Source organism: Mesoplodon mirus (assembly GCF_964341445.2).
Source record: "Mesoplodon mirus genome assembly, chromosome: 4".
In the NCBI taxonomy this organism is placed as follows: domain Eukaryota; kingdom Metazoa; phylum Chordata; class Mammalia; order Artiodactyla; family Ziphiidae; genus Mesoplodon; species Mesoplodon mirus.
The window spans coordinates 45,423,913-45,437,520 of NC_138979.1; the positions used below are offsets into that span (position 1 = coordinate 45,423,913).

General features: G+C 36.7%; 1 protein-coding gene across 1 annotated transcript in view; it reads left to right on the top strand.

Annotated features, from left to right (window-relative positions):
- The window catches only part of UNC13C (unc-13 homolog C), a gene marked incomplete at its 3' end in the record, with an annotated part of 622,886 nt that overhangs the window by 421,565 nt on the left and 187,713 nt on the right, over nt 1–13,608 (top strand). Inside the window, exon 19 of the mRNA XM_082618350.1 lies at nt 1,673–1,758. Coding sequence (XP_082474476.1) covers nt 1,673–1,758 — 86 coding nt within the window. The remainder of the gene's footprint in view (nt 1–1,672; nt 1,759–13,608) is intronic.

Here is a 13,608-nt window from a genome sequence, read left to right on the forward strand (position 1 = left end):
CCCAATGTCTTTGTTTTTTATATCAGGGCACCATAAACTGAATTAATACATTCTTTATTCTGGATTCAAAAAATTAAAATAATAGATTTCCTCATTTTATTAGTTTAAATCACTGTAATAATATCACTTACAATTTTTTTGCTGTGTATTTATTACATAAAAATTAATATATTACATATATGGGATATTCGTAGCTATCCACAAATGAAACATTACTTGCCAAAGGTTATTTTTATATAATGGGGGTAAAATTTATTGTTGAAAACTAATTTTGTATATATCTAGGTCATATTTATTTTTTGATCATAGGAAGTGTTCTATTTTAATAATAATGCATCCACATTTAAGTTTTAAAGTATCAGTTGACATTATTAGATAAATTGATAGATGGAAATTAGTAAGGGATATTTGATGAAACATGCTGTGCTTTGGTGAAATAGTATGTAGGACATGTGGTCTTTTCTTTGTTGAGGTTATACTAAAGTCATATTTACTTAAGTAACCCTTTCTATCTCATTCAGGGTTATATTACTCTTTTCTCTTTTTTTGATTTGGACTCAAAAATATAAATGAATGTGAAGTCCTTATTGAATTTGTTATGATATTGCTTCTGTTTTATGTTTGGGTTTTTCAGCTGTGAGGCATGTGGGATCTTAGTTGTCTGACCAGGGATTGAACCCACACCCCCTGCATAGGAAGACAAAGTCTTAACTTTCAATAAAGACTTTAAAAAAAAAATGGTCCACATCAAACAAATCTTAAAAAAAAAAAATAGATGAATGTGAGAGTTATTCTTGTTACTTTACATATATATATATGTATATATATATATATATCCTTAAAATGTTAACTTGTATGTATGTATATAAACATTTATATGCATGCACTGTATAAATAATATATTCAATGCATAAAATATATAATATATATTTGTTAGAACAGAAAATACTTTCAGTCTTGCATGTTGGCATGGGCTGAGTGTTTACAATGAAATGAAATGAATGAAATTATTTTCACTGGGCTTATCATGAGATTGAAAACACATACAAACAGAATACATATTCAGCAGCAGTAGGAATCTTGTCTTTGGCTTAAGCTTGTTTGATCTAAAATACACAGCCTGCCTGGTAGTTCTGGAGTCCTGATTAATGGGTCCACCATGGGCCATTTTACCAGAGGAGTAAGGAATCTTTCTTGAAATAATTTGCTTTAAGCAAATAGAGAATGGAAGCACTCAAGTTTGCTTCGAGAAAAATGGCTGACAGATGAATGCGAGCTGTGGTTTTTGCTGTTATATGGTATCTGCTCCTCAGATTCATCTGGCCTATCCTCAAATTGAGACATATGAAGATAAAGTGTTTGATAAAACTAAAGGGACTCTTTAGACACAAGCAAACACACAGCATAAGACATCCATCAGGAGCCCTGGGTAACATTACATTGGCACTGATGTAATGAAGTCTATTTTCCTTTCACCCAATAATTGTCTTTATCACCACACTCTGGTGTTCAGCTTTTTTTCCCTACCCCTGAAAATTTATAAAGAGAAATCTCATAGGTAAAAGTATTTATAAACTATGTAATCATTACTGTGGTGTCTATGTAATGTGAAGTGTTTTTTTTTCAGGCACATTTTTCTTTTTGATCTACTAATATATGTGTTTGGTTTTAGGTTTCCTCAAGAACTGAACATGGGAAAAATAAGTGCTGAAATTATGTGGACCCTTTTTGCCCAGGATATGAAAGATGCACTAGAAGGTAAGTACAAATATTTAATCTTATTAAGAGTATACGTTTTAGTTAAATTCTGATTTTGTGTTCTTGATTTTAAATGTAAGGAACTGTTGCATCAAAACATGGATCACTGTGATCAGTTTAGTTCTGAAACTTATTTCCACATTGTGGAAAGATAAAGATCGCAAAGTATTTAAAAGCCCTGAAGAAATGCATTTTAAATCAAATGGTCTAAGTTGCAGGATAATAGTATTTCATATGTAAGACAAAGTTTAGATGCAGGAATACTTTATGGCATAAATACTTATGGCATAAATCAGACCATATTGAGAGGGTAGATGAGCAATATTAGTTCAGTTATTTGTCTACCTAGACTTAGAAATGGTATCCAGTGGCTGGGCAGGTTAAAATATGGCCAAAGCTGGTGCAAAGACAATGGCAGGGCTCTTCACCAGAAACTCCACTTTCAATATACTCAAATCATAGAATGTAAAGCATGGGAAATGCAGCTCTCAGTTGAAAAACTATAAATTTCTTTGAGCACTCACCTTGTGTTTAGAGTTGGAGGTAGTATGTTTAACCAGCCTAGGGTTCCTGCTCTCTAGGAATTTAAAATCTAGTAGAAAGTTTTCTTTGCACTTATTCACTAGGTATTAAGCCCCTAGATTCTAAATGCCCAGACTGCACTTATTATGGAAGATACAACAATGAACAGGACAGCTATGCTCCCTGCCCTCAACAAGATTATGCAGGACAGCTGCAAATATGTAGACAGTCGCAATGTGGGGGTGGTCAGTGCTAAAGATGATGGAATATCTGGAGGTGAAGCTCCTAAGTCAGACTTAGGACCAGGGGACAAGGCAGGTTTTCTAGAGGAACTTCCTCGGAAGAAGTGTTATCTTGACAAAGACCTGAAGTATAAGTAGGAGTTCACTTTGGGAAGAGTTGAGCAAGAAGCATCTCTGTCTTGTCCTGGTCAAGGACAAAACATTAACAAGTAGAGTGAGCACAGGGTTTATTTGAGAAGAGAACTCAGCTGGTCCTGTGAGCAACAGGTATCAGGAAGTGAGTGAGGCTGGAGAAATTGGCAGGGACCAGCATGTGCTGCCTTGTGGGCCATGATGAGGAGTTTGACTATCTGCTAAGAGAAATGACAGACCATAAAGGGATTTCAGGAGGGACATGTCCTGTTCAGATTGGCAGCTTAGAACAGGCATTGGGACCGCAGAGTGGAAGATGACTGATAGAGTTTGTGCTCATTGTGCCACTGTTTTTTTCCTAGTGTTGCTGAAATGTAAGCTTCTTGCTAGGGCTTCCACACAGAGGAAACATACAGTACTTTTCCTTATTTGAAAAAGAAGGTACACAATAGATTTTAATACCTGATTTTCTGGTAAAGTCTGGGTCTACCACCTAATTAGATAAATTAGGACTTATCCTTAAAATTATACCAGAACTTGCTCAGAGATGCAAACTCCTTATTCTGCAGTGAAGCGTTCCTTCTCCATTGTATTGATCAATCCTGCTTTCTCTGTCTCTGCCTCCTACCAACCACAACCTTTTATACCACTCTGCTTCAATTGTCTCTTTGGGATCCAAACTGTGTAAGTCAGGCAGGAACCAGTTTCTTCAGTTAGCCTTTTACTCCCCTAGTCCTATCCCCGACACACCCCTACTCTCCTTGACTGCCTATCAGTCATCTCAAACTTTTTTAGGATCAATATAGAATTCTTAATCTCCCCTGTCAAAACCTACTTCTTTCCCCCACATCTCTATTGCAATTACTGGCACCAGCAATTCACCAGTTACTTAAATCAAACACATAGGATTATCCTGGATTCCTTTACTTTCCTCAGCACACTTGAAGCTCCTTCCTGCCTTCGGGGATTTCTCTTCCCACCACTCTTCACAAGCAGCCATGTAGCACTCAGGAGCTAAAGTCACTTCCATGAATAACCTTTTCTTAATCCTCTGCATAGCAACTAATTATTATCCTTTATTTACTTGTTTACTCAGGCTTACTTCTTATCTGTCTTCCTTGCCACAGTGCAAATTTTTTGCCTGTGATTTTTATCAACATATCTATATTGCCTAGAATGAAGCCTAGAAAATAGAAACTACTTAATAACTATGTGTTGCATCAGTGAAGACTTTACCAGTTAATCCCAACTCAGTGTAGTAGTAGAAAAAGCAGTAGAGACTTCTGTTTGTGATCCTTTTCTATGTGACCTTGGGAATATTTTAAGAGGTCAACACCTTCGTGTTTCGTTGTCCTCACCTGTAAAATGAAAAGTTCACACTGGATCAGAGGGCTGGGCAACGGGCAAGGAGCCGCTCCTGCCCGTATTTCAGAGGAACTTTATTGGGGACCGTTCCACAGTGGCACTGCCCACCAGTGCACATTTCATTTGGACAGGGCCTCTATATTTATATAACATTTGTGCAACTATTGGATGTTTTATTTTATGTTACCTTTGCTTTAAAAAATAAGTAGTAATTTTAGACAACTAAGTATAATATTTATGTTAGGAAATGTAAATCTCAAAAAATATAACGTTTGTTTGAAACAACAATGAAATTAGAAATGCTACATGTAAAGCACCATAACTTTGGTTAGATGTTTTTTTGATTAGAGGTTAATAATTTTGTGCAAAAGCAGTATCCCAAAATGCTGAGATTGTATTATTAAAAGTCAGGTCCAAGATCAAGGGTAAGTAATTATTTTGTGATTATCTTAGGTTTTCTGGAGACAAGAATCCTTTCCTTAACACAAATTTTTTAATGTTTTTTAAATTTATTATTTTATATTTTTAATAGCAGCTGTATTGAGATATAATTCACATCCCATACAATTCACCTAAAGTGTCCAGTTCACTAGTTTGCACATTCACACCCATTTTCAGGAAGGCATAATGAGCATAGTAAGGGAGTAATTTAGATTGCAGTTCCTGGTTTATGTATCTTCTACACCAGATGAGAAGGCTTTTGAGTGTAAAGATTGTATTTGTCATTTCTGTTTTCACTGAACCTTAATAGAAGCTTAGTATGTGTTAGTTTACTTGAATCAAATTACAAATGGGACAACCTTATACAAAGAGCCTTGCAGACAAAGCCAGATATTTATGTTCAAACTAAACATTTCTAGTATTGCTAGTTGGGAGGCAGCAAGAGATCTGAGTCTGGGAAACCCAGTTTCAGAAAGCTTTCTCACTTATGAACTGCACCAGCTTGGGCAATTAATGTATAACATCTCCAAACTTTAGTTTTCCTTTCAGTAAAAAGGTGATAAGAGTTCACAGGTTGGTGTGAGGATTACATGATATCTCAAATGATACTTCAAATGATACCTCAAATGATACTTCAAAATCACGGTGCTAATGAGAGGAGAGCATTATTATTATATAAATGGAGAAAGATCTGTGAAAGTCTCAAAACAGTCTCCTTTAGGGGTCATTTAAGGTTTAAAACTCCGAGGAGAGTGTTTACAAATCCACGTTCATTTGTTCCCTAACTCTCCGTCCTTCCCTTTCACCATTTCAATGTAATAGATGGCTTCATACTGTGACATTTTTAAAAATGTGACATGAATAATAATTGTTAAAGAAAATGAGGACTAGGACTACCTCACAGAATAGAGGGCATATACTTAAAAACATTCTTCTGGCAGCCTCTCTTGCACGTGATAGTAATGTTCTTACTCTCCCTATTTGCCTTATAGAATGTTATTAAAATTAATTGACTGTGGAGGAGTGCTTCAGGCTATTGGCCTAAAAAGACTCTGTGTTGTTATATAATTTGGGCTACATAGTTTGTCTTATGATGAGCCCAAGTTTTGTTGTTTTTTTTTTTTTTAATTAATTATTTATTTATTTATGGCTGTGTTGGGTCTTCGTTTCTGCGCGAGGGCTTTCTCTAGTTGCGGCAAGTGGGGGCCACTCTTCATCGCGGTGCGCAGGCCTCTCACTATCGTGGCCTCTCTTGTTGCGGAGCACAGGCTCCAGACGCGCAGGCTCAGTAATTGTGGCTCACGGGGCTAATTGCTTCGCGGCATGTGGGCTCCTCCCAGACCAGGGCTCGAACCCGTGTCGTCTGCATTGGCAGGCAGATTCTCAACCACTGCGCCACCAGGGAAGCCCCTGAGCCCAAGTTTTAAGTAACCTCTGATGCAGTCAGGTCAACAGAGAAGGGAGTTAGAATTTATAGACTTAAGGCTTTTTGATGCAGCTTTTTGCTTTACTTCATGAACTTATCAGCTGCTATGAAAAGAATAATTTAATTTAAAAATAAAATAACTTTTCCCCCAACTTTACTCAGTCTATATGAGCCATCTTATTTTGTTTTCATATTTGACATTAATCACCTTACAACTTTGATAAGTAGTATCAAACTTTGGTGATAACTTGCTGAATGAACCAGCATAAATTATTTTACAGATTTTACAAAAAAGATGTACTTTCTGTGAAAAAGGTAGTGTAGGAAGAAAAAAAGTCCCTGATGAAATATTTCGTTTTATAGTGAAATAGAGTTGGTTTTGCAGAATTTTTTCTAAAGCAGTTATTCTAAAGACTTTTATAGTCTTTAACCTCGCTGATAAAAATACAGGTTTTGCAATAAGTTAGATCTATGTGTGAGTACAGGCTCCGCTACTTTCCATTTATTTTTTAGCTATGATTTTGGACAGTTTATTAAAGTAAGTCTCAGTTTCCATATTTTAAAATTAGGGGGGCTTCCCTGGTGGCGCAGTGGTTGAGAGTCCGCCTGCCGATGCAGGGGACATGGGTTTGTGCCCTGGTCCAGGAAGATCCCACATGCCGCAGAGCAGCTGGGCCCGTGAGCCGTGGCCACTTTGCCTGCGCGTCCAGAGCCTGTTCTCTGCAATGGGAGAGGCCACAACAGTGAGAGGCCCGCGTACCACAAAAAAAAAAAAAAAAAAAAAAATTAGGGACAAAAATACCTACCTTACAAGGTTATTTTAAGGAGAAAGGAAGAGAGAGAGATAGATATGGGGGCAAGAAGCGGATAGTTTCCTAGTGCATAATAAATACTCAAACATTAGCCATTATCACAATCTTGAGGATTATTATTTAGTAAACAAAAACTTTCAGATGATTTATAATACCACCCAAATGTCTAGATGCCTGTGACTGAAAGTTTTACTTGGCAATTGCAGTTGACGGCACATGTTTTATATGTCATCTTGGTATCCATAGAACTTGGTTGCCTGGCAATCAAGGCAGTCCTGTTCAGGGCCCTGATTGTGTAACATATGTGGGTGTCTTCAAAGTCTCTATTAAAAGCAAACCCTGCTAGGCCCCAAGATAGCAGCCATTTGGTGGATTGGGTCCACAAGCATTCAGGTGGTTTCTAATTAATAATTCTGTAGAGTAGTGCTTGGGATTCTTTAAATACTACTTCTTAAATTGGAATTTGTGGCTGGGCTTTAAGTTATATTCTGAAATTGCATCCACTTGTAAGGATGGATGGGATGGGAGAAGAGTATCTAAGGCATTTGCCAAATTCTCAGATGAATCTTTGAATAGAAAAATAATCAAAAATCATTGAAAATAGATTGGTTAAAAATGACTGTTTTACTTAATTAACTTAGACAGAGATGGAATTATGATATGCAAAATACAATCATCTTTCACCTGGCCTTATTTAAAGTCTCCCATATCAGAGCTCCTCAAACTTTAATGTGCACAGTAGTCCCCGGGAATCTTGTTAAAATGAAGATTCTGGTTGAGTAGACTTTTGGGGGGCAGGGTAGGTGGTTCTCTCCATTTCTAACAAAATCTGAGATGATGCCCAGGCATCTGGTTAGTGCACCACACACTGAGTAACAGCAAGGCTTTAACGCTGGACATTCTATCTTTTTATCACCAATCTTTCTGGTCTGCTGCTTAGTTATCATGTTGGTCCTCACCAATAGGTGAAAATTGTTAGACTGCCTTTGTAGTCTTTCACTATCTCATCATCCTAATAAGCACAACTGTTGCCGTTAACTCTGCTCTCACCGTTTCCATGCACTATCTTCTCTTGATGTATGAATTTGAGTATTTGCATATTGAATATCTTTAGCATATCTTACTCTCTTACATTTATTTTTGGAGGCCTTCTCTCAAAGAAGTATAATTTTTTTATTGCCTTCACCCACACACAGGTCTCAGGCCACCCTGTGCATTTAAGAACATTGCCCTTGACCTTGTAGGCACAAAAACAATGAGAACACAAAGTCATGGTCACATCTCTCCTGGTCTCGCTGACCACTTTGGCTATATGGAAAGAACTGAACTATTGACCCATGAACTTCTCTAGCCTCCCTTAGAATATTCTTGTCTTTAACATCTTTCTGGTCTAGCTCATACCCTCAAACTATTCTTTGATACTTGTCACCTTTCTTGTCTTCCTATCAGTAATTTTCTGCTGATTTTTAAGTTTACTCTCACAAATCACTGGTTGTCAATTTATCTTGATCCTCATATTTTGGTAGAAAAGATTGACTTCTGACTAATTTCTGCAATCAGTAAAACCTCCCTATAAACAACTTATTTCTTTCGTCTCCTGTTTCCTCCTCTCAATCTTTCTTAACCTTATTGGAATGGCAGAGATTAAAACTATGCCTCTGTATTCTTCAGAGACTGTGGTTGGAGCCAAGATTGGGAGCACTTTGTAAAGGATCTCTCTGGCCTCCTTTTCGTACAGTAGTTCTCAACCTGTTTGGTGTCCTTCCCTGTTGCAACACTCCTCAGAGGTACAGAAATTCCCATAAATAACAGAGATGTTGGTATTTCTCAACCAAGGAGAGATGACAGGTGGCTTTCCCTCATCCTGTGGAGAATCTTCAATGTTACTCTTGTCTGGAAACAACTGTTGAATGACTCAAAGAAATAATACAATACTTACTGGTAAAATATTAGCTTTTAGTGGATAATGTCTTATACCTGAACAAATTTTATCCTACATTTCATATGACTAGTAAGTCATTTTCCTGTTCTGAAAGATTTTGCTAAGACTTAGGTACTTTGCCAATGGCTGCCAGAATGCCATAGAGACAGTTCAACACAACTTTAAGACACTTCTACATTCCTGCTATTATAAAATAGCATCATAAACAGTACATTGCTTCTACTAAAAATTGGGAAATCATGGTTGACTTCTCTTCTCTGCATCTTATTAGCACATCTATACTAAAAGCTCTCTATATGAAATTCTCTTCAGTAACTTTCCTTTCTATGATTCTTACTGCTGTTCTTGTTCAGACACATTATCCTTCCTGCTTCTGCCTTCACTGATATGGTTCTTCCTTTGTAGACACCTCCTGGACCACTGGATAAGGTCCAAATTCCTTAGCCTAGCTTACACCAGCTCCCTCCTCTCCTTTCTGTACCGGATTTCAGCCCTAGTGCTTAATACTTTCCTCCATACACATACTATATGCTCTACCTACATCCACCTGTTTAAAATTTCCCTGAAATCCTTACACAAGTTTATTCCCCAGGAGGTGTGCACGATGCCCCCCACCCCCACCCAGGCTTTCTCCTACTTACCATCCCCAGCAAAGACTCATGAATTCTTCAAAGTCCAATTCAAATGTTACTTCTGTCAAGTTTTCCCTGAGAAATACATACTTCTTCCCTATTCTCCCATAATATTGAATACTTCCTATTGTACTATTTATGCTTGTGCTTTACTTCACAGATACATCATCTACCATGCCCTGAGCTCTCATTCATCTTTGTATGAATCTTCCTACTCTCCCTTTCTCTGACCCTTAATAAAAAATGTTATGAATCAATGAATGCATGCATGGATATAAGCCTATGTCTACAAACAGACAAAAGCAAAGATATACGTTCCATTCCCAAGCTCAAATTTCCAGTCACAATTTGGCACAAATCACACAAACCAGTTACAATCACTCATATAAAGGAGAAATGTTTTCTAAGTATGTTGTCCTGATAATTATTTTTACCACATGTTGTGGTTGTAGCAGTTCTAGGAAGGTTTTAATAATCACAGATTTGGGGAAAAAAACACCTAAATACCTTTGATTTACCCACAGAAACAGTGTGTGTGTATGTGTGTGTGTGTGTTACTCATGCATTTGTATGTGGTAAGAGAAGACGGTAGGATTATAATGCTTTGCTTCCTTAACAAATTGTGAAATACCTCTTCCAGTCACACTCTGTTCATCAGTCCCCACCTGCTTTTCTACAGCAACCCACTAATTTGTTTTGACATATCTTCACACAGAATTCCAAGTCTAGATTAATGGACAAAAAATTAAAACAAAACAAAAGTAAATGGTTACTAACTCTCAGTGTTCATTATTGCAAAAAGACCAGTTCTATTCATTTAAATTGCAGGTCACATGAGTCAAACCATGAACTGAAACGTGACTTCTGGATTGATATATCAATTTATATGTGGCAGCTTATTTGAGGGATCCTGTGTTATATTTGCCTCACACCCCCAAATAAAAAAAAGAACAAAGTGTATTTACTGGTACTTCTTAAGTTTTCCTGGTTCACTAGGCCAGTAGTTCTCAAAGTGTGGTTCCCAGACCAGCAAGCATCAGCATCACCTGGGAAGATGTTAGAAATGCAAATTCTTGGGCCCCACCCCACATCTACTGTTTCAGATTGAGGCCCAGCAATCTGTTTTTGATTTTTTTTTTTAAATAAGATCTCCAAGTGATTCTGATGCATACTAAAATTTAAGAACTACTAATCTAGGGAATGTATAATCAACATAGTGCCTTCTTCCATTGTTGAGCTGAACACACATGATTTTTTTTTTAATTAGAATATAGTTGATTTACATTGTTGTGTTAGCTTCAAGTATACAGCAAAGTGATTCAGTTAAATGTATATATTCGGATTCTTTTCCAATATAGGTTATTACAAGATATTGAATATAGTTCCCTGTGCTATACAGTAGGTCCTTGTTTATTTTATATATAGTAATGTGTATTTACTAATTCCAACCTCCTAGTTTGTCCCTCCCCCTTCTCTTTCCCTTTCGGTATCCACAAGTTTGTTATCTATGTGAGTCTATTTCTGTCTTGTGAGTAAGTTCATTTGCATCATTTTTTTAGATTCCACATATAAGTGACATAATATTTGTCTTTGTCTGACTTACTTCACTTAGTATGATAATCTCTGGGTTCATCCATGTTGCTGCAAATGGAATTATTTCATTCTCTTTTATGGCTGAGTAATATTCCAGTGTGTGTGTGTGTGTGTGTGTGTGTGTGTGTGTATGTATACATACACACATACTATCTTCTTTATCCATTTATCTGTTGATGGACACTTATGTTGCTTCCATGTCTTGGCTATTGTAAATAGTGCTGCAATGAATACTGGAGTGCATGTATCTTTTCAAATTAGAGTTTTCATCTTTTCTGGGTATATGCTCAGTAGTGGGATTGCTGGGTCGTATGGTAGTTCTATTTTTAGTTTTCGAAGGAACCTCCATACTGTTTTCCATACTGGCTGCACCAATTTACATTCCCACCAGCAGTGTTGGAGGGCTCCTTTTTCTCCACACCCTCTCCAGTATTTGTTATTTATAGACTTTTTCATGGTGGCCATTCTGACCAGTGAACGCACAATGATTTTTGAGGATATATAAGTAAGTCAGAAAAATGTTCCTTATAATTAAAAGTTAAAGTGGAGGAATGGTATGGATGTATCAACTATGTAAGAACAAATTAGGAAAGAAAAACAAGTTCAAGAAGCAGACTGATTTGTAAATATCAATTTTTAAAAGTTTGTAAGTAAAGAGAAAGAAAAGAAGTAAAATAATAATTTTTAAAAGGAGAAGAGAAGTAAAAAGTAATTTTCAAGGAAATAAAGGGAGGAAGGGAATGGACTGGGCCAAGTCCATTAGCATGAAACTTAATGGGAGAAAAATGACAGGAAAGATATTGATGACTCAGCCAAGTAGGCATACAATTGTTAGGTTACAAAAAGTCCATGGAGTATTCAGTAACATAGAGGAAAGTGAACCTTCATTAGAAAAGAATGAAAAAGTTGCTTATTTTGTTTAATCTCCTCTTCAAAGGAAAAATAGAAGCTCATACACTGTTCATGTCAAGTAATTTTTCATTTTTTTGCCTTGGAGTCACATGACAACAAAGGCAAATAAATTTCCTCTAATGTTTACATCTTTCTTTAAATCTTTATTTATTATTTTGAATAGAGCAAAACTCATTGTATTTTGAAACATTTAATGCTTTTTTTGAACCATAATACTGTAAAAGCTAAATGTTATAGAAAGGAGATAACTAGCTTTGCCATCTATTTATGTTTTATTTTTCTTTTCAGTGTGACTTTAACTGGTAAGGCTTTGCATAACAGTATTTTCCACAGTTAACTGTCCAGCATGCTTCATATATATTTTACAGAAAATTTTTATTAAGTAGCATAGATGGTCTTACTAGTGACATTTTCAAGAAGTTTTGACCTCTTTGAGGGAAGGGACCACATTGACCATATTCAGTCCTTAAGAGATGCCTGGCACATGTAGGGGCTCAATAAATAATCATTCAATGAAAATCCAAGGTGCATTAAAACAGTGTGTATATGAATGTGTGTGTAGGTTAACTACATGATTCAGAGTGATTTTCATCTATGTTAGAGCCCAGGAATGCACATTGTTAAAACTTTCTATACGTTTCCAGTACATTCTATATTAAAGTACATTATTCATCACTTGAATTGTCCATATTGATATTTGGGCAACAGCATATTAAAGCTTCCGTTCAACAAGATGTCTTTCATCACATAAGCCTTTGAGATTCAAACCTTAGCCAAAGGCTTCCCAACATATGACAAACTATTTCGCATTAGCAAACACAGCATACAGTACATAGGGTAAAATTCTACTTCTATGAGTTAAAGCCAAATTTTAGCCATCAAACAGATTTCACAGGCTGGTTAATAAAAATTAGCTGTCAAATTATATAATCTAAAGTCTAAAACCTTTAAATGCCAACCCCCTGGAATTTAATAAGGAGATAGAAATCAGTGAAAGCAGATGTTAAAAAAACAGGGCAAGACTAAGGTAGACAGATGGGTTTCAGCCCCGCCTTCCTCCACTTGTCTTATGTTTTCCTCTTACTCCCCACCAGTCCCTCACCCCTTCTTTATTATCCTCTCAAACACCTGGTACACTCAGGGCTTTCCAGCAGATTGAACACACTAAGGTGTTTGGGACACCTTGCTTATCCCTTCCAAAAGACCTGAAATCAGAATAAGGAGAAAAAGCATTAAAATTAAAAGCTAGGAGGGGTGGGGATGGCAAACTAAATCCTGCTTACCCTGGTGAGCTGGAAGTGGGCACACACTTAAAAGGAAATAAAATGGAAACTAGACATAAAGCTTATTTGACTCTGCTTTTCACCTTGTAAACATGATATTTCCCAGACAGGGGTTTCTTGCCTCATTTCATCTTTACTCTAAAGGAAAGAATCAGTGTTCATTCAAATGACCTCAAATGGGGAGCCCTGAGCCCTGCTCACACTTAGAGTAAATGCATTTCGCAGTTGCTTCCTCTCTGGCAATTCCTCTTCCCTGCCCCCCATGATTAAGTTGAAACTACTTGTTTTGTATTTCTGGAATAGACAGAGAGGATGAGCTGTGTGTGTAATTAATCTAGAACATGCTGACTACAATATTTGGCTTCTAGATAACAGGAAAGAAAAAAATAAGTGTTCAGGAGTGTTTGTAATGCTATTATTAATCTCACCCTGTAAGCACCTACTAACTCGCCTTATAATTGATTTTGGTAAAAATTAATTAAAATATGCTGATCTGAGTACTATATTGTGTTCCCTGGATAGAAGTGAGCATATCAGAGTAGGATGTA